Source organism: Neoarius graeffei, chromosome 20, assembly GCF_027579695.1.
Source record: "Neoarius graeffei isolate fNeoGra1 chromosome 20, fNeoGra1.pri, whole genome shotgun sequence".
Taxonomy (NCBI): Eukaryota; Metazoa; Chordata; class Actinopteri; order Siluriformes; family Ariidae; genus Neoarius; species Neoarius graeffei.
Window position 1 is genome coordinate 57,841,544 of NC_083588.1, and position 25,316 is coordinate 57,866,859.

General features: G+C 38.0%; 1 protein-coding gene across 2 annotated transcripts in view; it reads left to right on the top strand.

The window, feature by feature from the left end:
• The first annotated feature begins 15,803 nt into the window (after positions 1-15,803).
• Positions 15,804-25,316, top strand: part of gpatch8 (G patch domain containing 8) — an 82,459-nt gene continuing 72,946 nt past the window's right edge. For both annotated transcript variants that reach the window (XM_060902052.1, XM_060902053.1), the window contains exon 1: positions 15,804-15,892. In XM_060902052.1, coding sequence (XP_060758035.1) covers positions 15,848-15,892 — 45 coding nt within the window. In that variant the 5' untranslated portion in view covers positions 15,804-15,847. The remainder of the gene's footprint in view (positions 15,893-25,316) is intronic.

Here is a 25,316-nt window from a genome sequence, read left to right on the forward strand (position 1 = left end):
GCTGATGGCGGTAACCATAAGAGGAGGTGGGATGGAGAATCAGAGTCGCAGCAAATATGCAAACATGTACAGAGCCCCGAAAGTCTCAAAAAGTGATTTAAGTCACTTCGTTAAGGCGATTTAAATGACTTGTGCGCACAAGATAAATAACAAGATGAACCTGTTCCCACAAGATAAATAACGTTTGTACACAAGATATATAACTTGTGCACATATAAATCACTTGTTCCTACAAGATAATAACTTGTACACACAAGATAAATACAAAATAATAACTTGTGCACACAAGATAATAACTTGTGCAAATATAAATAACTTATTCCCACAAGATAATTCCTTGTGCACACAAGATGAATAACAAAATAATAACTTGTTCCCACAAGATAATAACTTTTGTATACAAGATAATAACTGGTGCAAACATAAAGAACTTATTCCCACGAGATAATTCCTTGTACACACAAGCTAAATAACAAAATAATAACGTGTTCCCACAAGATAATGACTTGTGTATACAAGATAATAACTTGTGCAAATATAAAGAACTTGTTCCCATGAGATAATTCCTTGTGCACACAAGATAAATAACAAAATAATAACTTGTTCCCACAAGATAATTACTTGTGCACACAAGATAATAACATGTGCAAATATAAAGAACTTATTCCCATGAGATAAGTCCTTGTGCACACAAGATAAATACAAAATAATAACTTGTTCCCACAAGATAATAACTTGTGCAAATATAAATAACTTATTCCCACAAGCTAATTCCTTATGCACACAAGATAAATAACAAAATAATAACTTGTTCCCACAAGATAATAACTTTTGTATACAAGATAATAACTGGTGCAAACATAAAGAACTTATTCCCACGAGATAATTCCTTGTACACACAAGCTAAATAACAAAATAATAACTTGTTCCCACAAGATAATGACTTGTGTATACAAGATAATAACTTGTGCAAATATAAAGAACTTGTTCCCATGAGATAATTCCTTGTGCACACAAGATAAATAACAAAATAATAACTTGTTCCCACAAGATAATAACTTGTGCACACAAGATAATAACATGTGCAAATATAAAGAACTTATTCCCATGAGATAAGTCCTTGTGCACACAAGATAAATAACAAAATAATAACTTGTACCCACAAAATAATAACTTTTGTATACAAGATAATAACTTGTGCAAATATAAATAACTTATTCCCACAAGATAATTCCTTGTGCACACAAGATGAATAACAAAATAATAACTTGTTCCCACAAGATAATAACTTTTGTATACAAGATAATAACTTGTGCAAATATAAAGAACTTATTCCCATGAGATAATTCCTTGTGCACACAAGATAAATAACAAAATAATAACTTGTTCCCACAAGGTAATAACTTTTGTATACAAGATAATAACTTGTGCAAATATAAATAACTTATTCCCACAAGATAATTCCTTGTGCACACAAGATGAATAACAAAATAATAACTTGTTCCCACAAGATAATAACTTTTGTATACAAGATAATAACTTGTGCAAATATAAAGAACTTATTCCCATGAGATAATTCCTTGTACACACAAGCTAAATAACAAAATAATAACTTGTTCCCACAAGATAATGACTTTTGTATACAAGATAATAACTTGTGCAAATATAAAGAACTTATTCCCATGAGATAATTCCTTGTGCACACAAGATAAATAACAAAATAATAACTTGTTCCCACAAGGTAATAACTTCCCACAAGATAATTCCTTGTGCACAAAAGCTAAATAGCAAAATAATAACTTGTTCCCACAAGATAATAACTTGTGCACACAAGATAATAACTTGTGCAAATATAAAGAACTTATTCCCACAAGATAATTCCTTGTGCACACAAGATAAATAACAAAATAATAACTTGTTCCCAGAAGATAATAACTTTTGTATACAAGATAATAACTTGTGCAAATATAAAGAACTTATTCTCACAAGATAATTCCTTGTGCACACAAGCTAAATAACAAAATAATAACTTTTGTATACAAGATAATAACTTGTGCAAATATAAAGAACTTATTCCCATGAGACAAGTCCTTGTGCACACAAGATAAATAACAAAATAATAACTTGTTCCCACAAGATAATAACTGTTGTCTACAGGATAATAACCTGTGCACACAAGATAATAACTTGTGCAAATATAAAGAACTTGTTCCCACAAGATAACTCCTTGTGCACACAAAATAAATAACAAAATAATAAATTGTTCCCACAAGATAATAACATTTGTATACAGGACAATAACTTGTGCACACAAGATAAATAACAAAATAATAACTTGTCCCCACAAGATAATTACTTGTGCAAATATAAAGAACTTATTCCCACAAGATAATTCCATGTGCACACAAGATAAATAACAAAATAATAACTTGTTCTCACAAGATAATAAATTTTGTACACAAGATAATAACTTTTGTACACAAGATAATAACTTGTGCAAATATAAACTACTTATTCCCACAAGATAATCCTTGTGCACACAAAATAGTAACTTGTGCACTTATAAATAACTTGGTCCCATAAGATAATTCCTTGTGCACACAAGATAAATAACAAGATAATAACTTGTGCGCACAAGATAATAACTTGTGCAAATATAAAGAACTTATTCCCACAAGATAATTCCATGTGCACACAAGATAAATAACAAAATAATAACTTGTTCCAACAAGCTAATAACTTGTGCACATATAAAGAACATATTCCTACAAGATAATTCCTTGTGCACACAAGATAAATAACAAAATAATAACTTGTTCTCACAAAATAATAACTTTTGTACACAAGATAATAACTTTTGTATACAAGATAATAACTTGTGCAAATATAAACTACTTATTCCCACAAGATAATTCCTTGTGCACAAAAGATAGTAACTTGTGCACTTATAAATAACTTGGTCCCATAAGATAAATCCTTGTGCACACAAGATAAATAACAAAATAATAACTTGTTCCAACAAGCTAATAACTTGTGCACATATAAAGAATGTATTCCCACAAGATAATTCTTTGTAGACCCAAGATAAATAACAAAATAATAACTTGTTCCCACAAGATAATAACTTGTGCACACAAGATAATAACTTTTGTATACAAGATAATAACTTGTGCAAATATAAATAACTTATTCCCACAAGATAATTCCTTGTGCACACAAGATGAATAACAAAATAATAACTTGTTCCCACAAGATAATAATTTTTGTATACAAGATAATAACTTGTGCAAATATAAAGAACTTATTCCTACGAGATAATTCCTTGTACACACAAGCTAAATAACAAAATAATAACTTGTTCCCACAAGATAATAACTTCCCACAAGATAATTCCTTGTGCACAAAAGCTAAATAACAAAATAATAACTTGTTCCCACAAGATAATAACTTGTGCACACAAGATAATAACTTGTGCAAATATAAAGAACTGGTTCCCACAAGATAATTCCTTGTGCACACAAGATAGTAACTTGTGAACTTATAAATAACTTGGTCCCATAAGATAATTCCTTGTGCACACAAGATAAATAACAAGATAATAACTTGTGCAAATATAAATAACTTATTCCTACAAGATAATTCCATGTGCACACAAGATAAATAACAAAATAATAACTTGTTCCAACAAGCTAATAACTTGTGCACATATAAAGAACGTATTCCCACAAGATAATTCTTTGTAGACCCAAGATAAATAACAAAATAATAACTTGTTCCCACAAGATAATAACTTGTGCACACAAGATAACTTGTGCAAATATAAATATCTTATCCCCACAAGATAACTCCTTGTGCACACAAGATAAATAACAAAAAAAATAACTTTTTCCCACAATATAATAACTTTTGTACACAAGATGGTAACTTGTGAACATATAAATAACTTGGTCCCATAAGATAATTCCTTGTGCACACAAGATAAATAACAAGATAAACCTGTGTTCACAAGATAATAACTTGTTCCCAGAAGACAGTAACTTGTGTATACAAGTGCACGTATAAATAACTTGTTCCCACAAGATCATTTCTGATGTATATAAAATAAATAACAAGATAAACTTGTTCTTACCAGGTAATAATTTGCTCCCACAAGATAATTTCCTGTGCATACAAGATAAATAACAAGGTAAACTTGTGCCCACAAGACAGTAACTTGTGTATACGAGGTAATAACTTTTGCACACAAGATGGTAATTTGTGCGCAAGATAATAAATTGTACACACAAGATATTAACTTGTGCATGTGTAAATAACTTGTTCTCACAAGATAATTTCTGATGCATACAAGATAAATAACAAGACACACTTGTTCTCACAAGATAATAACTTGTTCCCAGAAGATAGTAACTTGTGTATCCAAGATATTAACTTGTGCATGTATAAATAACTTGTTCCCACAAGATAATAACTTTTGTATACAAGATAATAACTTGAGCACACAAGATAGTCACTTGTGCATGAAAAATAACTTGTTCCCACAAGATAATTTCTGATGCATACAAGATAAATAACAAGATACACTTGTTCTCACAAGATAATAACTTATTCCCAGAAGATAGTAACTTGTGTATCCAAGATATTAACTTGTGCATGTATAAATAACTTGTTCCCACAAGATAATAACTTTTGTATATAAGATAATAACTTGTGCACACAAGATAATAATTTGTGCAAATCTAAAGAACTTATTCCCACAAGATAATTCCTTGTGCACACAAGATAAATAACAAAATAATAACTTGTTCTCACAAGATAACAACTTTTGTACACAAGATAATAACTTTTGTATACAAGATAATAACTTGTGCAAATATAAAGAACTTATTCCCTCAAGATAATTTCCTGTGCATACAAGATAAATAACAAGGTAAACTTGTGCCCACAAGATAGTAACTTGTGTATACAAGGTAATAACTTTTGCACACAAGATGGTAATTTGTGCACAAGATAATAAATTGTACACACAAGACAATAACTTGAGCACACGAGATAGTCACTTGTGCATGTGTAAATAACTTGTTCTCACAAGATAATTTCTGACGCATACAAGGTAATTAACAAGATAAACTTGTTCTCACAAGATGATAATTTGTTCCCAGAAGATAATAACTTGTGCACACAAGATAATCACTTGTGTACTTATAAATAACTTGTTCCCACAAAATAATTCCTGATGCATACAAGATAAATAACAAGGTAACCTTGTTCTCACAAGATAAAAATTTGTGCACACAAGATAATAACCATATAAATAACTTGCTCCCACAAGATAATTCCTTTTGCACCGAAGATAGTAGTAATTTTATGCACATAAGGTAAAGAACTTGTTCCCACAAGATAAATGACTTGTGCACACACAATAATAACCGTCGCACAAAATATAATACAAATATAATGATATAATATTTATAATAAAAAGAAATGTTGATATTCATTGAAATATTGATAATAAAAAGAAATTCCAAACTAAGAGTTTTTCCTCGAATACAGCATTATTTCCACTAGCACCACTTTCACAGCAGGTAGTCGAACAGCATTGTGGGTAACGCGAGAAGTTGAATGAAAACAGACAAATGTGTCAGTGAAAGAAGTTTAAACTAAAAAGGTGAACTGCGAATTTCATGACATTATAAATCTTCAGTAACAATGAAGGGCAGATGTTGCTTATAAGGACGAATATGAAGGTCATTTTGGGTGGCTGTACTTTGTTATCTCCCACACCTGTACACTTTGTGCTTGGGTTTACTGTAGAAAGTCTAAAAGTTGATCAATATGGAGGACAATAGAGTGAGTGATGCACAGATTAGAAATACAAACAATCCACTTTTCTAAAAAATTCACACATTAAATTGATCTCCTCTCACAGGATGTGGCAGACAATTCTTGGAACATGGTAGGAGCTTAAATCAGAACATATGGCCTCATGAGGGAGTCATTGTGCCCCCTGCTGGTGAACGATGCCATTTTCTTTTCATCACTGCCTCACATTCTGCTGAATTCAGATAGACTCACCGGCCACTTTAATAGGAGCTTGTTCTTGATTCTAAGATCCCTGTTTTTGGCTGCAGGAGTGGAACCCAGTGTGTTGTTCTGCTGTTGCATGCTGAGATGCTTTTCTGCTCACCACGGTTGTAAAGAGTTGCTATGAGTTGCTATGTCCTTCCTGGCCAAAAAGCTCGAACCAATCTGTCCATTTTCCTCTGACCTCTCTTATCAACAAGCTGTTTGTTTCCACCCACAGAACTGTCACTCACTCACTCACTCACTCACTCGATGCTTGTTTTTTGTTTTTCGCACCATTCTGTGTCGAGACTGTTGTGTGTGAAAACCCCAGGAGATCAGCAGCTTCTGAAATACTCAAACCAGTCCATCTGGCTCAAACCAACACCCACAGTGCCACAGTGAAAGAAAGTCACACTCTGAGATCACGATTTTTCCCATTTTGATGTTTGAACATGGTGAACATTACCTGAAGCTCTTGATTTGTATCTGCATGATTTGACACATTGTGCTGCTGATCGGCTGATTAGATAACTGCGTCAAACAGCAAGTGGATGTATGTATTTGATGTGTATTTTTCAAATCCAGCTTGGTGAAATGAAGTGGAGGTGGGTATCGCAGCCACCTGGTTAGAAAAATAAAGGGACTGTAAAACGAAGTCTTCACATTTTTCCTTCAACGGTAGGCACTGGGGGAAAACCAGATGGGTTTGGTGTGGGTACAACATGAGCAGAACTAATACCGAGAAAACGAGCAGTTTGAAAACAATTTGTGCGATAAATATGTGGTATCTACTTCTCATATAAAAACCCCTGTGTGGACAAAGTCAGCTGTTGTGACTTCTGCTGGGCCTTTGATAAAGAAGTCTTCAATATCACTCAGATGTGGCAACAATTCAAAATTCAAAACCATTTTTTAAATAAAGACACAAAAACACAAATCCACGACGTAGAAATTTTGAAAGCAGAGGGAGCAGTGAAGAAAATCCAGAAGTCATGAGGATTTTGAGCAAAAGGTGATGTGACCTCAGCATGAGTTCAATCACATTATCATATACATGCATGAGTAAGAATAAAGAAGAGAAAGGTCAAGAATTAATAACGAGTTCTGGAGAAAAAACAAGTGGTTCGATAAGAGGAAGTGTAACCTACACCAGACCGATGGAAAGAGGGAAGTGTGTAAAAAAAAACAACAACTATTACCTCACATGTAAAATATGTGACATTTGGCTGTCAGCTAAACTGTCTCAGTTTATGATTTACAACCCCGATTCCAAAAAAGTTGGGACAAAGTACAAATTGTAAATAAAAACGAAATGCAATCATTTACAAATCTCAAAAACTGATATTGTATTCACAATAGAACATAGACAACATATCAAATATCGAAAGTGAGACAATTTGAAATTTCATGACAGCAACACATCTCAAAAAAGTTGGGACAGGGGCAATAAGAGGCTGGAAAAGTTAAAGGTACAAAAAAGGAACAGCTGGAGGACCAAATTGCAACTCATTAGGTCAATTGGCAATAGGTCATTAACATGACTGGGTATAAAAAGAGCATCTTGGAGTGGCAGCGGCTCTCAGAAGTAAAGATGGGAAGAGGATCACCAATCCCCCTAATTCTGCGCCAACAAATAGTGGAGCAATATCAGAAAGGAGTTCGACAGTGTAAAATTGCAAAGAGTTTGAACATATCATCATCTACAGTGCATAATATCATCAAAAGATTCAGAGAATCTGGAAGAATCTCTGTGCGTAAGGGTCAAGGCCGGAAAACCATACTGGGTGGCCGTGATCTTCGGGCCCTTAGACGGCACTGCATCACATACAGGCACGCTTCTGTATTGGAAATCACAAAATGGGCTCAGGAATATTTCCGGAGAACATTATCTGTGAACACAATTCACTGTGCCATCCGCCGTTGCCAGCTAAAACTCTATAGTTCAAAGAAGAAGCCGTATCTAAACATGATCCAGAAGCGCAGACGTCTTCTCTGGACCAAGGCTCATTTAAAATGGACTGTGGCAAAGTGGAAAACTGTTCTGTGGTCAGATGAATCAAAATTTGAAGTTCTTTATGGAAATCAGGGACGCCGTGTCATTTGGACTAAAGAGGAGAAGGACGACCCAAGTTGTTATCAGCGCTCAGTTCAGAAGCCTGCATCTCTGATGGTATGGGGTTACATTAGTGCGTGTGGCATGGGCAGCTTACACATCTGGAAAGACACCATCAATGCTGAAAGGTATATCCAGGTTCTAGAGCAACATATGCTCCTATCCAGACGACATCTCTTTCAGGGAAGACCTTGCATTTTCCAACATGACAATGCCAAACCACATACTGCATCAATTACAGCATCATGGCTGCGTCGAAGAAGGGTCCGGGTACTGAACTGGCCAGCCTGCAGTCCAGATCTTTCACCCATAGAAAACATTTGGCGCATCATAAAACGGAAGATACGACAAAAAAGACCTAAGACAGTTGAGCAACTAGAATCCTACATTAGACAAGAATGGGTTAACATTCCTATCCCTAAACTTGAGCAACTTGTCTCCTCAGTCCCCAGACGTTTACAGACTGTTGTAAAGAGAAAAGGGGATGTCTCACAGTGGGAAACATGGCCTTGTCCCAACTTTTTTGAGATGTGTTGTTGTCATGAAATTTAAAATCACCTAATTTTTCTCTTTAAATTATACATTTTCTCAGTTTAAACATTTGATATGTCATCTATGTTCTATTCTGAATAAAACATGAAATTTTGAAACTTCCACATCATTGCATTCTGTTTTTATTTACAATTTGTACTTTGTCCCAACTTTTTTGGAATCGGGGTTGTATGATGATGTGACAAGCAGCAAACAATCACGAAATATACAGTATATGATACAAAACAGGGGTTCTAAAAGTTTTCGTACACTCTCAGAAAATAAAGTACATGACTACCTTTAGGGGAGCAACAGCTTGTACCCTCTAAGGTACTTATTTGTATCCTTTATATACTGCTTGGGAACATGTAAATACCTTTTTGGCCCTAAAAAGGTACACAGTTACTCCAAGGACCAATAATGAGCCCGAGGGGGTACAGTGGTGCTTGAAAGTTTGTGAACTCTTTAGAATTTTCTAAATTTCTGCATAAATACAACCTAAAACATCATCAGATTTTCACACAAGTCCTAAAAGTAGATAAAGAGAACCCAGTTAAACAAATGAGACAAAAATATTATACTTGGTCATTTATTTATTGAGGAAAATTATCCAATATTACATATCTGTGAGTGGCAGAAGTATGTGAACCTTTGCTTCCAGTATCTGGTGTGACCCCCTTGTGCAGCAATAACTGCAACTAAACGTTTGCGGTAACTGTTGATCAGTCCTGCACACCGGCTTGGAGGAATTTTAGCCCATTCCTCCGTACAGAACAGCTTCAACTCTGGGATGTTGGTGGGTTTCCTCACATGAACTGCTCGCTTCAGGTCCTTCCACAACATTTCAACTGGATTAAGGTCAGGACTTTGACTTGGCCATTCCAAAACATTAACTTTATTCTTCTTTAACCATTCTTTGGTAGAACGACTTGTGTGCTTAGGGTCGTTGTCTTGCTGCATGACCCACCTTCTCTTGAGATTCAGTTCATGGATAGATGTTCTGACATTTTCCTTTAGAATTCGCTGGTATAATTCAGAATTCATTGTTCCATCAATGATGGCAAGCCGTCCTGACCTAGATGCAGCAAAACAGGCCCAAACCATGATACTACCACCACCATGTTTCACAGATGGGATAAGGTTCTTATGCTGGAATGCAGTGTTTTCCCTTCTCCAAACATAACGCTTTTCATTTAAACCAAAAAATTCTATTTCGGTTTCATCGGTCCACAAAACTTTTTTCCAATAGCTTTCTGGCTTGTCCATGTGATCTTTAGCAAACTGCAGACGAGCAGCAATGTTCTTTTTGGAGAGCAGTGGCTTTCTCCTTGCGATCCTGCCATGCACACCGTTGTTGTTCAGTGTTCTCCTGATGGTGGACTCATGAACATTAACATTAGCCAATGTGAGAGAGGCCTTCAGTTGCTTAGAAGTTACCCTGGGGTCCTTTGTGACCTCGCCGACTATTACACGCCTTGCTGTTGGAGTGATCTTTGTTGGTCGACCACTCCTGGGGAGGGTAACAATGGTCTTGAATTTCCTCCATTTGTACACAACCTGTCTGACTGTGGATTGGTGGAGTCCAAACTCTTTAGAGATGGTTTTGTAACCTTTTCCAGCCTGATGAGCATCAACAATGCTTTTTCTGAGGTCCTCAGAAATCTCCTTTGTTTGTGCCATGATACACTTCCACAAACATGTGTTGTGAAGATCAGACTTTGATAGATCCCTGTTCTTTAAATAAAACAGGGTGCCCACTCACACCTGATTGTCATCCCATTGATTGAAAACACCTGACTCTAATTTCACCTTCAAATTAACTGCTAATCCTAGAGGTTCACATACTTTTGCCACTCACAGATATGTAATATTGGATCATTTTCCTCAATAAATAAATGACCAAGTATAATATTTTTGTCTCATTTGTTTAACTGGGTTCTCTTTATCTACTTTTAGGACTTGTGTGAAAATCTGATGATGTTTTAGGTCATATTTATGCAGAAATATAGAAAATTCTAAAGGGTTCACAATCTTTCAAGCACCACTGTACCTTGAGGGACAGAAATGGACTCCTACTGGACTCCTGTTTCTGACAGTGTGTGATAGCTTGTGTCCCCTAAGACAAAAATCCACTAACCTATCGGTCCAGATTTATGTCATGAACATTATTTAAATGTTTACAATAATACTTTGGATATTTATTGGAGCCATCGAGCTTTGTATTTCTGAACATCTCACCAACAGGATGCATTAGGTCCATGTTGACAGACCCCTATGGCTGTGCTTCATGGAGCCCAGGTTAAGAACCAGTGATATAAACACTTGAGTTTTCTTCAGACCCAAAGATTGGCTGGGCACCTGACCTGAAAGCTACTGAGCTTCATTCCACTTCCTGAGGGCACATCTCATGAGAAAACCACTGAAAGAAACAGGAAGTGAAAATAGCTGAATGATTCTAAATGTAACAGATGGTTACAGATGGTCATCATCAACAAAAGATATTTTATTTAAAATTATCTTCGTTTTCAGTTCCAGCAGAGATAGCAGCTCCAGACTCCTCACTCTCATAAAACCTTTACTGATACACCGTCTTGCGAAAATATTCATCCCCCTTGGTGTTTGTCCTGTTTTGTCGCATTACAAGCTGGAATTAAAATGGATTATTTGGGGGGTTAGCAGCATTTGATTTACACAACATGCCTACCAATTTAAAGGTGCAAATTTTGTTTTATTTTGACATAAAGAATAATTAAGGTGAACCCCCCCAGAAATCTAGAGTGTGCATAGGTATTCACCCCTTTCGTATGAAACCCCTAAATAAGAGCTGGTCCAACCAATTCACTTCATAAGTCACATAATTAGTTGATTAAGATCCACTTGTGTGCAATCAAAGTGTCACATGGTCTGTCACATGATGTCTGTATAAATCAACCTGTTCTAGAAGGACCCTGACTCTGCAACACTACTAAGCAAGCAACATGAAAACCAAGCAGCCTCCAAACAGGTCAGAGACAAAGTTGTGAAGAAGTATGGATCAGGGTTGGGTTATAAAAAATATCCCAAACTTTGAATATCCCAGGGTGCACCATTAAATGCAAAACATGGGTCAAAAGTGACCCGGCTGAGTTTTTATCTTCTATATCTTTGCAATAAATTAATTCCATCATTCAGTATTCAAGGTATTCCTCAAGTAACTTGTTTTTGATCATCATACATCCTTATTTTATTTTTTCCTTTCTTACTTTTTGAATAAAAACCCTTTTTTGTATCACTACCCTTCTAATGCACAACATGGGTCAAAAACGACCTGCATTCATTTTCCAGGTTATTTCATGTACGGCTGAGTGTTTCTATGATATACTTTTGAAATAAATTCATTTTGTCATTTACTTTTCCAAATATGCAGTAAATATCTTGTTTTTGTTTAGCACAAATCATCATTTTTATTTTTCCTTTCTTAAGTTATGAACAAGCACAGCTTTTGTAATTCTACATCACGTTTACACACATGGGTCAGAACCGACCCGCATGCATTTACTCCAGCGTTTGGTGGGAACTGTGAATTGTGCTTGTGTCAGACATTTCACAGCTCAGCACAGCGCCCTTTGCCCATCTAATACATGGAAGTAATGTTTTTCAATTGTTCTAACATTACCTTAGAAAAAAATGGATTATGTTTAGGTTCCCTTGAGAGTGAGTAGATTACTTGTCAGAAAGTTACAAGTAATTACTATTAGCTACCGAGCTGTTGACATATTCTACTTTAGTTAGCTAATTTTATTGTAGTTGGCTTCGCTAACTACATAGTTAATAAATAAATAACTGGCCCCATTCACTGCTAAAGTAATTACTTGAAACAAATTATTATTATAATATTAAGACATTTAATTTTAAATCACACTTGGATGACCCATGTGTAGTAATATAAAAAGTATTTTTGTTCATAAAGTAGGAAAGGAAAAAATTAAATGAATGATTTGTGGTAATTAAAAAGATATTTAAAGAATACTTGGAGCATTCAATCATAAAATAAATTGATTTCAAAAGATAGAGCAAAGAAAAAGTCAGCATGAAATAACCTGGAAAATGAATGCGGGTCATTTTTTACCCATGTTGTGCATTAGAAGGGGGGTGCATATGTTTTGCATCAAAGGGTAAAATCCATTATAGAAAAGTGGAAAGAATATGGCACCACAACAAACCTCACAAGAGAAGGCCCCACCCACCAAAACTCACAGACGGGCAAGGAGGGCATTAATCAGAGATTGTTAGGACTGGGACTGTTTTGGCCTCTAGAGGCCGCTGTTATTTCCTTTTCTTGTCATGTTTGTTTTGGCCTCTAGAGGCCGCCACTGTTCCTGTGTTTTGTGTTTGTCTTTATTGCCTGTTTTGTCTTCATTAGTGTCACCTGTGTTCAATTTATTTTGTGTATAAATACTCCTCTGTTTGTCCCCTAGTCAGAGAGTCTTTATGCTATGCTGTTAGTGCTAGTTCCCTCTGTCCCATGTACCTTGCCTGTGGCTTTGTATTCTTGGTTTTTGCTTCTTTCTTTTGGACTTTGTGGATTTTGTTTTGACCTTTGGATCTTCTGTGCGTTTGAGTTTTTGCCTCTTCTTTTCTCGTTTGGATTTTGGACTTTGAACCTTGGGATATTTTATTTCTGTTTATCTTCTGAGCTTTGGATTATTCTTTTTGTTTTTTTCCCTTGGATTGTACATATTGTAAATAAACTATTTTTGATACTCTACTTTCGCCTCACGCCTCTGCACTTGAGTTATCCCCCTGGTGGTCTTGTGGGGGTTTGCTGGATTATCACACCAGTGATCCGGGTTCAAATCCCAGCAAAACCCTATCAGAGATGCAATAAAGACACTGAAGTAACTGAAAGATCCACAGCGGAGATGGAAGTATCCCTTTAAGCCATACACTCCACTTTATGGACCACTTTAAGCCATACACTCCACAGAGTGAGGCTTTATGGAAGAATGGCCAGAAAAAAGTCATTGCTTAAAAAAATCACATTTGGAGTTTGCCCAACAGCATGTAGCAGACTCCCCAAACACCTGGAAGAAGATTCTCTGGTCAAATGAGACTAAAATTGGCCATCATGGGAAATGTCATGTATGGTACAAACCCAACAGCCTGAGAACACCATTCTTGCAGTGAAGCATGGTGGTGGCAGCATCATGCTGTGGGGATCTTTTTCATCTGCATGGACAGGAAAGCTGGTCAGGACGGAAGGAAAGATGGATGACACTAAATACAGGGCAATTCTGGAGGAAAAACCTGTTTGAGTCGGCCAGAAGTTTGAGACTGGGACGAAGGTTCACGTTCCAGCAGGACAATGACCCTAAACATACTGCTAAAGCTACAATGGTGTGGTTTAAAGGGAAATGTTTAAATATCTTGGAATGGCCTAGTCAAAGCCCAGACCTCAATCCAACTGAGAATCTATGGCATAACTTGAAGATTGCTGTACACCAACGCAACCCATTTAACTTGAAAGAGTTGGAGCAGTTTTGCCTTGAGGAATGGGCAAAAATCCCAGTGGCTAGATGTGCTAAGCTAATAGAGACATACCCCAAGAGACTTGTAGCTGTAATTGCAGCAAAAATACGGTATTGACTTTGGGGGTGAATACCTATGCACACTCCAGATTTGTTTTTTTCATCTTAATTATTGTTTGTGTCACAATAAATAAATAATTTTCACCTTTAAAGTTGTAGGCATGTTGTGTAAATCAAATGGTGCCTAACCCCCCCCCCCCCCCCCCCAAAAAAAAAAAAAAATCCATTTTAATTCCAGCTTGTAATGTGAAAAAACAGGACAAACACCAAGGGGGATGAATACTTTTGCAAGACACTGTACTTTTACCTCACAGTAGTTTAAAGGAGTTACAGCAGTTACTGTACAATATATCATTTAAATTAGCGACCATCGGATCTTCGTTCTCTTTTTATGAGATCTTTGCTATAACGATTTACAATTTTCGCAACTGTGTGTCTTATGGTAAAGTCTGTATTTCTGTATAGCTAAAAAAAAAAACCAACTGTCCACCTGAGCACTTAATACTTCATAAATACACCTTTCTTAAAAGTGAAACTTTTAATTCTGGCTTATTTTAGTTCCAGTTGTCTCTGTTATAGACTGATTAGATCAGTTATGATAAAATATTCTTTATTGATCTCCATGAGGGAAAATTCATGTGTTGCAGCAGCTCAAGTACAGAGTAAAATATAGATAAATGTAGGTTAAGTAATAAATAATATTATATTATAATAAAGACAGGGCAGGGTGGCACAGTGGTGTAGTGGTTAGCGCTGTCGCCTCACAGCAAGAAGGTCCGGGTTTGAGCCCCGTGGCCAGCGAGGGCCTTTCTGTGTGGAGCTTGTATGTTCTCCCCGTGTCCGCGTGGGTTTCCTCCGGGTGCTCCGGTTTCCCCCACAGTCCAAAGACATGCAGGTTAGGTTAACTGGTGACTCTAAATTGACCGTAGGTGTGAATGTGAGTGTGAATGGTTGTCTGTGTCTATGTGTCAGCCCTGTGATGACCTGGCGACTTGTCCAGGGTGTACCCCGCCTTTCGCCCGTAGTCAGCTGGGATAGGCTCCAGCTTGCCTGCGACCCTGTAGAACAGGATAAAGCGGCTACAGATAATGAGATGAGAATGAGACATGGTTTTTGTTTGTTTGTTTGTTTAGATTTAAATGGCACTCCATAGTTTTGTAATCTAAATGAAAGTGGTGTGTACACGCGCAAATCCACCACTAGGAGGCGCTCTATTCATACAGCTCAGCAACTCTATTTACACAGTGCAGCAAACATTTATCGAATTATTGACCAAATAACGGATAAAGACGAATGCTTTTTTAAGCGTACAATTCATAAAAATTGTAGATAAATACAATTCGTTATGAAATCGTTGCAGCAAGAGTTGAAACCGAGCATTTAAAACACATAAGACCGTTTAAATGACATAACACTATGTTAGTGTCAGCCATTCTATCTGTCGAATCTGATTGGACAATACGCCCATCAATCAACTTGACCCGCTCTGCCATTGGTCCTTTTTACCCTTCTGCTTGGTCTGTAGGCGTTCAGATTCAGAAACGAAGGAGAGAGAGAGGGGAGCTGAGACAAAATGGCTGACAGATTTTCAAGGTTCAACGAGGAACGTGATTTCCAGGTAAATACAACGAAAAGGTTGAGGGTATAAACTATGAATTGTGCGCGGTGATTGTTTTGCAGCCTCTATCTTTCTTTTGAGGTAATTTTTATCGCGTTGTAAGGAGTGAGACAGCTAGCTGTTAGCTCAAGTGTTTAGGTCGCTATGTGTGACAGACCTACAGCAGAGAAAGAGCTTCATAGCTAACGCGCTAATCGTTTTTTTTTTAAATATGTATTATTATCTTTAAAATAAATTATGCACTAAATTGAACCTTTTTAAATTTTTGCATTTAAAATTGTTATTGAGATGGATAGCGGCTAGCCTGCTTTTAATAGCCAGGTATGATAAGTGAGCTAAATTGGGTTTATTATATTTTAATAAACAATTAATACACTTTAACACACATATAAGACTGTTTTAATACCAATACCATCCCTCTATCTGCTTAGTGTTGTTTAAAAAAATATTCTCAAGTAAAAATAATAATAATTATAAAAAGCCGTCAGCTATGCTAACATGCTAATCCGTAAACACGCCCCACGGTTTGTCCTATTGTTGTTGCAAGTCGGAGGAAAAGTTTCATCCTAATTTGATGAGCTGTAATGTGCGATTTATGATTTGCAATTGGAAAACTAGGATGCCTGATTTATGAGTTGCTTCGTAATAAAGCGAGCTGGCGCGGAGGATTTGTGCGTGTTTGACCCGAGTGGTGGGAAAGACCGACAGTCTGCCTGGAGGTTTTTCTCCTTCCACGGTCTTTTCAGGGGAAAGTAGCTCATCCTGATCCCAGCAAGAGCTGGAAGTCGCTGCGTGACGTCATAAGCGTTTTTGCGTATTTACCAGATCCTCGTGCATATCATTTGCATATCATTACTTGAAGGTTTTATGGTGAAGGTGAATGTTATTCGAATTGGAGTTAACTTGTTTGTTTTAGACATAAGTCATCTTTGGGCACGGCACCATAAACGAGCTGCTTATGTATTTTTAATTTACTGTGTGTTCTAAAACACGAAGAATATAAATGGAGCTGGTGAGTGAGGGGTTGGGAAATGTTTATACTTTGTTAGGAAACGGTTACAGATGGAATCGCTTGCTAAGGGAAGTATCTTACTGGGCTGCGACAGCCCGCGACTAGTTGGAGACACAATTACGATAAAATATGCGAATAGTGACAGTTTTCACTTGGAATCACACTGAATTGATATTCGCATATTTTTACCGCAATTATTGTGTTTGCAACTAGTCGCAGCCTGGCTTTCCCTTGGCAGGCAGGGAACCTGACTTGAGAAGGGTTTGCGACGGCTTTGCGGCTGTTTTTATTTTTTTAAGATATTTTTTGGGGCTTTTTTCATCTTTGTTGGATAGGACAGTGTCGAGACAGGAAATGAGCGGGAGAGAGAGATGGGGAGGGATCGGGAAATGACCTCGGGTTGGAATCGAACCCGGGTCCCCGGATTTATGGTATGGCGCCTTATCCACCTGAGCCACAACGCCCCCATTTGCGGCTGTTTTGAGGGAAATTTTGTCGCATGAATTTTTTGAACATGTTCAAAATTTCAGCGACGAAGGAGCAACACTTTGCGAGGAAATTGAGAGGCCCCACGAATGTTTCAAGACACTTTTGAAAAACTCTCGCAAATGATGTTCGCAATTTGTTGCAGCCCAGTGAGGTACTGGTTTAAGAGAATGTGAGGGATGAATAACGGTGATCAGTGATTGGTTGTTGGGAAACAGTGGTGATCAGTTATAGGTTGTTGAGGAGAATAGTGGTCAGTGGTTGGTTGCTGGGAAACAACTGTGATTGTTGGAGTCAGTGATGGTTTGTTTAGAAAATGGTGATTCGTTAGTGGTCATTTGGAATGGTTGTGATTGGTCATTGGGAACCGTGGAGATCAATTGTTGGTTGTTGGAAATGATAGTGGTCAGTGATTGTTTTTTGGGAAACAATGGTGATCAGTTATGTGCTGGGAACAGTGATGATTAGTGATTGGTCTTTGGAAAAATAGTGGCCAGTGGTTGTTGGAAACAATGGTGATGAGTGGTTGTTGGAGTCAGTGGTGAGCAGTGATGGGTTGTTGGGGGGGAATGGTGATTGATGATTGGCCATTGGGAACAGCAGTTATTGGTCATTGAGAACAGTGGTGATTTGTGGTTGGTCATTGGGAACAGCTGTGATCAGTGGTTGGTTATTGGAAATGATAGTAGTCAGTGATTTTGTTGGAATCGATGGCAATTAGTTATAGGATGTTGAAAAAATAGTGTTCAATGATTGGTTGTTGGGAAACAATGGTGATTAATGATTGCTGGAATCAGTGGTGATTTAGTGAGCAGTCATTTGGAATAATGGTGATTAATGGTTGGTCATTGGGAACAGCTGTGATCAGTGGTTGGCTGTTGGAAATGAGAGTAGTCAGTGATTTGTTGGAATTGATGGTGATCAGTTATAGGTTGTTGAGGATAATGGTGATCAGTGATTGGCTGTTGAAAAAATAGTGGTCAATGATTGGGAGCCAATGGTGATTAATGATTAGAGTCAGTGGTGATCAGTGATGGGGTTGATTAGTTGGGGTGGTTAGTGAGCAGTAATTTGGAATAATAGTGATTGGTCATTGGGAGCAGTGGTCATCAGTCAGTACGTTTACATGCACATCCAAATCGAGCAAAGGGTCCCAGCAGGGGTGCCAGAGAAATCCAATCCTACATGCATACTGTGAAATCGATCCATTGAGTGAGGTGCATTGTGCACCCGAGCCACAGGTGGCGCTACACGCCCTATCGTGTTGGTACACTTCTGGTTGTCGTCATGAAGAAGAGCTATTCAAGAGTATAAACAAAGGGACTACAGGCGGAAATTAGCATGTACTGCTATAACCTGGTACAGATATCTGTCCTTACCACAAGGATAATGTTTAATTTGTACACTGTCCCTTTTAAAAATAAAATAAACTCTAAGAAGAGTGTTTGTAGTTTGTATGTACGAACAGAAGTGTTCCTAATAAAGTGGGTGGCTAAGGTGAAGTGTCATGCCGACCGAGGCTGTTGTGTTTCCCGCTTGTGGTCTCGTCACTTCCGGAAGGGGCAGTGCTGAAGTAAGTAGCTGGACTACGTAGCTCGATAGGGTTTACATGCACTAAGTAGCTCGGCAAAAATCGCATAATCTAGGTCGTGTAGCTCGATTGCGAGAAATCAACTTCGGTTCAATTTCAGCCTAGCTAAGGTGTTTACATGCCATTTAGAACTTCGATTTCAGACGAGCAATGGCAGAAATTCGATTTTCTCTATGTGCATGTAAACGCACTGAGTGATAGGTTGTTGGAAATGATAGTGGTCAGTGATTGGCTGTTGGCTTGCACAATTGCAGCTGACACTGGTGTTCTGAGCCTGCTTTCTCAACTCCTCTAACCAGTAGCAGTGATGGAAGCTGTAGAGCCGTATCGAGTTCAGGACGTGTGAATGTCTGCTCAAAACTCACTCCGTTTGTCATTAAACTGTTCTTTATTTTTTTTGGAATAAAGTTGCTTAAGAGGCCTAAAATTTGACCAGGCCAAGCGACAAAGGCACCGAGCTGGTAACTGTGGACGTAGTATAATTTAAAGCTTGGTGCTGTTTTATATGCTGAATGCGTCTCTCTTGGCTTTACCCAGCACAATGCCTCTCTTGTGTTCATGCTTTTGCATCACTAATTTGTAAGGTCGTGCTTATAAAGCTGGAATTGTCTTCCTTATGGCTCGTCCAGCAGATATTAAACTGGATTTATGTTTGGTTTTGTCAAAATGATTCGCTAGATCACGTCCATCACTTTGGCTCTCATGTTTATAGAAATACTGTGATTTTAAAAATCATAATTTCATCTTCTGTATTAAATATTAAATGTTTGGCTCAACGTTAACTATTTAATCCACTCGCCCAGTCAGACAAGCAGCAAGATTTCTCACTTATCCTGACCAGAACCTTTTTATTACTCTGTCTTTAGTAGTTCAATGAAAGGAAACTTTGTGGTTCACAAAGTTTATCAAAAGGCAGGTGTAATTATGATAATCATTACGCTTTTATGATTTATAATTTTTCAATTAAATCAAACTTTAACCGTAACAATAAACAAAAATTATCCAATATCCCATTATGGTGCGTGTGGTGGTGTAACCCATTACCTGATCTGCAGTTTTAAAAGTTGGAGTCGCCCAAATTCAAAGTTAAATCTTGATTTAGTCCAGTAAAACTTGATGTATAAATTAATTTAAAGAAAACAAGTTGAACGTCATCACGTTGCGAATGAAAACAAACCATGAGTGAGTTTGGCGCTGTCATAAAATCCACACAAAATATTTTACGACATTTGTGATGGTTAATGTGAATCATAAATCGAAAATTACAATGAATGAAATGAAGATTTGCCACAGATTTATTTTCTTGAGGTATTTGATTGCCATTTCTCTGATTTTGATGAATTCAGAGTCTAATAATCTATAATTAGAGATTACGACGTGGTTATTTTTACACACACCCCTGCTGTACTCGGCTTCCCTGGAATTTCGTGAACAATAACGCAGCTAGATCGCTGAGGTGATTGAACTAGTTTCTTTGGAACTTAAATTACACATGAGTAATTGCTATAAAAATGCTGGCTTTCTACAAATATTCAACTCGGACTGGCAGATGCAGATTTGACTTGTCCGGACCAAACATTTGGTTGTCCCGGACAGTCGGACTACCATTAATGTCGAACCCTGAGTAAAGACTGGGTTGATATTCTAACGTGTAGTAAAAAAAAACATTTTTTAACATTTTTGTGCTTGTTCTGCAGTGTGTGTTGCTTGGTTATCGGGCCACATGCTGACACGAGTTTGTAAATTCAGCTTTTCTGCCACCTACCTCATAGAAATGCCTTGATGAGATGCTGTTATCTGCAGACAGATGGTCTTTCACGTCGAACAAATGTTCAGCTCGGTTCTTCACAAAACGTATCTCTCTAATGGAGGAAACAGATGCTCTTTTCTGTGATGACCATAAAGTGTCCTTGGCACTTTAACAGTGAAGTTAATGATGTCCTAACATCTAAGCAAAGTTAAATCGTCACTTGCTATAGACGTAGAGAAGAGTCGTACGGTGTTTGACGGTTGGATGTTCTGTTCTGTTCTGTTGAGGAGAAATTTATTGCACTATGAAGCTATGGACTGCTTGAACCTTTTTTTTTTTTTTTTTAATTTTTTTAGCTTGGAGTGAAATAAGCTGAGCTGAGTGGAGTTAGTATTGTACCCATCCAGATTGTTTTGACATTTACGTTCAGGAGATTGAGTGGGTTCATTGCTGTTTATTTCTAAAAATGTTTTTAGTCAGTGCCTGAATAAATCTTCCAGCATGAGATTGAAGTTTTGTCATGATCAGGGATACGATTCGCTTGTCTTCACTGTGTACCTATTATCTGAATTTCACCGTTTACCAGAGCTGATAGCTAGAATACCAATCCACCGCTCCACTTTCCTCTCACGTCTGAGATTTGTGTGTGTGTTTGCGCATGTTTTTGTGCATATTTGCAATTCATATTTCGTTATTAACGTACCTCTGGTCCTCTGGCGCATTTCCAAAGCTTCGGTGATGCATCATCTGTTTAATTCGCAGGCATGTTTAAACTGTTTTTTACGTTATGGAAGACTGTTGGTTTTTATTTGGGCAGCTCGCTTGGAATTTATTGGTTCACCACTTGTCCAGAATGCTTGGCCTTTTTTTTTTTTTTTAAAAGTCTTGGATGACCTTGAATCCCGGGTCTCTATATTCAGTAGCAATGGATTTTGGTCTGTGGCATTCCTCAGGCAGGATGGTGGCCATGTTGACAGCTGTGGGTTCTACTCAGTCCGTGTGTGTGTGTGTGAGAGAGATTAGATCTGTGTTTTCCTCTCTCTGACCTTCTGTGACAGCAGTATGTCTGTCAGCTACGCGCGCACACAGTATCTAGACACATCAACAGTTGTTGTATGAATAAATAAAGTCCCGGCGCACTGACTGACAATGTTTATTTTTATTTTTATTTTTTCCTGCGTTTGTTTTTGAATTTGAAAACAAAACAGCAGCGTGATTGTCTCCGCTAATCACTCTTAAAAGGACACCCCACCCTGTTATGTGAAATTTAATTAACCGAATAGATTTGTAACAGTCCGTCAGCGAAGAAAGCATTTCGGGGACACATGATTTCGGAGAGCAGCCTGATGAGAAGGTGTTCGGTTGGGTCTCAAGCCTACGCTGAAACTTTAAGCTTGCTGAGCTTTTGAAAGTGCCTCCAGAAGGTCGGAGCAGGTCATTGCTTTCTGTCAAAGGCTTCTGCTGATTTTGTACTTTCTTCCTGTCTGGCCTTTTCAGTGTGCTCGGGTTTTCCGTCATGAGGCACACAGATGTACAGTAGGCTTGTGAGATTGTGTAAAACGCTGTCGTAATATCATGCCACCCAACTATTGATAATGATCAGTACCTGTAGCTTTCGGGGGAACAGAAGGGGGTGTGGCCAGAGATGCAGTGCATGCCATGTACACGTTGCATCATAAGAGAGCGCATACCTCCTCCGAGCCACATATTAGAATGTCCAGATGGGATGGGATGTGATTTGGTTTTTGGGAAACAATAGTGATCAGGCCATCCTTAAAAAAAAATCCGTTTCCTGTCCACCGGGTGGGCAGCAAAAATTTCAGTCGGGAGGGAGGGATGATTTTTTATTTATTTATTTATTTTTTTTAATATATGGATGGATAAGAAATCGCAATGCTGTGTTTGCTTTTACTTTCAGTACTTTTTTTTTTATTACAAAAGCAGACACATTGAATAAAATGACAGTTAAATCAACTGAAACTTGTACAAAAACTTTAAGTTAGCATTTTAAATGCTGACTGCAACATTTGCAAAACTTTTACAAAGGTACTTAAAATGTCCGACACACGGACTTTTTGTAGTTCTAAATCGAGCGTTAGGCCTAGTTCGGATGAAATTACACTATTAAAATGATCACTGAATGATTTATTTTTCTGAATCTTTACTATTTTGTTGTTCGCTAGAATACCATTTTGCGATTTCACACTTAAGCAAATGTTTGAAAACTCCAGATCTCCTTCCTTCATGGTGGCTGCCATTTTTTTGTGCCGCACGGCGCATGCGCAGAGCTGATTCGACAGGGCTTTCCACAAGCGCCGGCCACACAATTAAGTCCAGCCGGCTACTTTAATGACTATTTTTGTAGCCCACAGGCTCTAAATATTAATTTTCGATTTTAATAAAATTAAATGTTTATCTAACGGACTGACAATAATGTCAAACTGAACTGTTAATCAGGGGAGAGTAACTCATCCGCGCCCCGACATGCGGTGTGCGCGCGCACTCGGCGGAGGCAGTAGTGTGCTAAGTGGGCTAAGCCCCACTGCAGACCGTTGTCGTTGTTAATTCATAGCATGCCCAGCTGCGTGAATGTGTCATGCACCGAAAATAAGAGATTTACAAGCCAGGAACGCCTCATGATGCAATACGCAAGAAAAGAAAAGATTTACTGCCATTTTACTTTGTATTTGAGTAAAGTGAATAAATAAATGGTCTGTGGAAAATACACTTAACCCTGGGAACTGCGTGCACAGGAGTTTTTGTGTTTACCTCCCCCCTGGGCTGGCTACTTATTTGTCATGGCTGGCTAGTATGATCCTGAGTGGAAAGCCCTGGGAATGCGTAAATATCAAGTTCGATTTTAGATTTACGAACCCGAAAAAAAATGTCGAAAAACCGGCATTAAAAAAAAAAATTTCACCCGCACAAACGGCACTCACCCGGCCGGTGGACCGGAAACAGAACATTTTTTAATAATGGCCTCAGTTGTTGGGGATAATGGTGATCAGTGATTGGTCACTGGGAACAGTGGTTGTTGCAAACAACGGTGATGAGTGATGGTTGTTTTTTTGGGGGGGAATGGTGATTAGTGAGCGGCCATTTAGAATAATGGTGATTGGCCATTGTGAATAGTGTTGATTTGTGGTTGGTTGTTGGGAGCAGCGGATCAGTGGTTGGTTGTTGGAAATGATAGTCGTCAGTGGTTGTTGGAATCAGTGGTGAGACGTTATATAAGTTGTTGGGGATAATGGTGGTCAGTGATCGGTTGCTAGGAACAACGGTGATCAGTGGTTGGTTGTTGCAGTGTGTATGCACTGACAGTGAAATCAGACCAGTAGTTACCCTATTACAGTTTTCTGGATCCAGGATCCAGAAGATGATATGGATTACTTCCAAAAGTTGACCAGTTCAAAGCTGGGTTAGGACAAGTCTACACAGCAAATTTCATCAAAATCCATTTGGTACTTTTTGAGTGACGCTGGGAACAGACACAAGAATCCTGTATCCACATACATATCCGGATTTGTATCAAAATTTAATCAGTTGTTCCTTGGCCCATGGCTCACTTTTCATCTGAATTTGATCCAAATCCGTTCACTACTTATTGAGTTACGTTGAGAACAAATAAACAAACAGAGGCGAAAATATAACATCCTACAACAAAGTTGGCAGAGGTAAAAAGTACTGGATGTTCCTCGCGAGTCGGCTGTAGCTGCAAGTGTTAGTGTTTTGTCAGGTTTTTAGAATTGTTTACCCGTTAACTAGGTCACTAATGTTGCAGAAGTAAGGGCGGTAAATAATCACATGGTCTGTGAGGGATCTGTGTAAACCTTCAGTTGGATTACGAGCAGCTACGCCACTGAAATTAGACCCCCATCGCTTTTGAAGGACTCAGTAATTGTAAAGCTACTTTGGGTGTGAGACATTTATATTTATTAAATGGGAAGTATTATTAGCTCTTAGTAAGCTCATTATTAGGTGGCAAGTAAGCAGTCAGTTCTTGAAGATATGTTGGAAGCATGAAAAACGGGCAGGTGTCAGGTGAGCGACTTGGTCGTTTGACAGGGACCAAATTGCGATGGCTAGACGAGACGACTGGGTCAGAGCGTCTTCAGAACAGCAGGTCTTGCAGTGTATTCCTGCTATGCAGTGGTTAGGACAAGAGAAGTAATGGCACACAAGGCTCACTGATGAAGAACTGTCCAGGAATGGTTTGAGGAGCATGATGAAGCGTGTTGACTCAGCCTCCAAATTCCCCAAAACTAAATCTGATCGAGTGTCTGTGGGATGTGCTGGACAAACAAGTCTGATTCATGGAGGCTCCACTTCACAACTTGAATAACTTAAAGGTTCTGCTGCTAACGTCTGGGTGCCGGATACCACAGCACAACTTCAGAGATCTTTTGGAGTCCAGGCCTCGATGGATCAGAGCTGTTTTGGCAGCACAATATTGGGCAGGTGGTTTTAATGTTCTGGTTGATCGGTGTAGGATACAAACTAGATGGAAAGGAAACGCACATTAAGGAATGTAACACTATTAAAGCTGCAGACGCCACGTACTCCAACAAATATTTAAATCATCCAA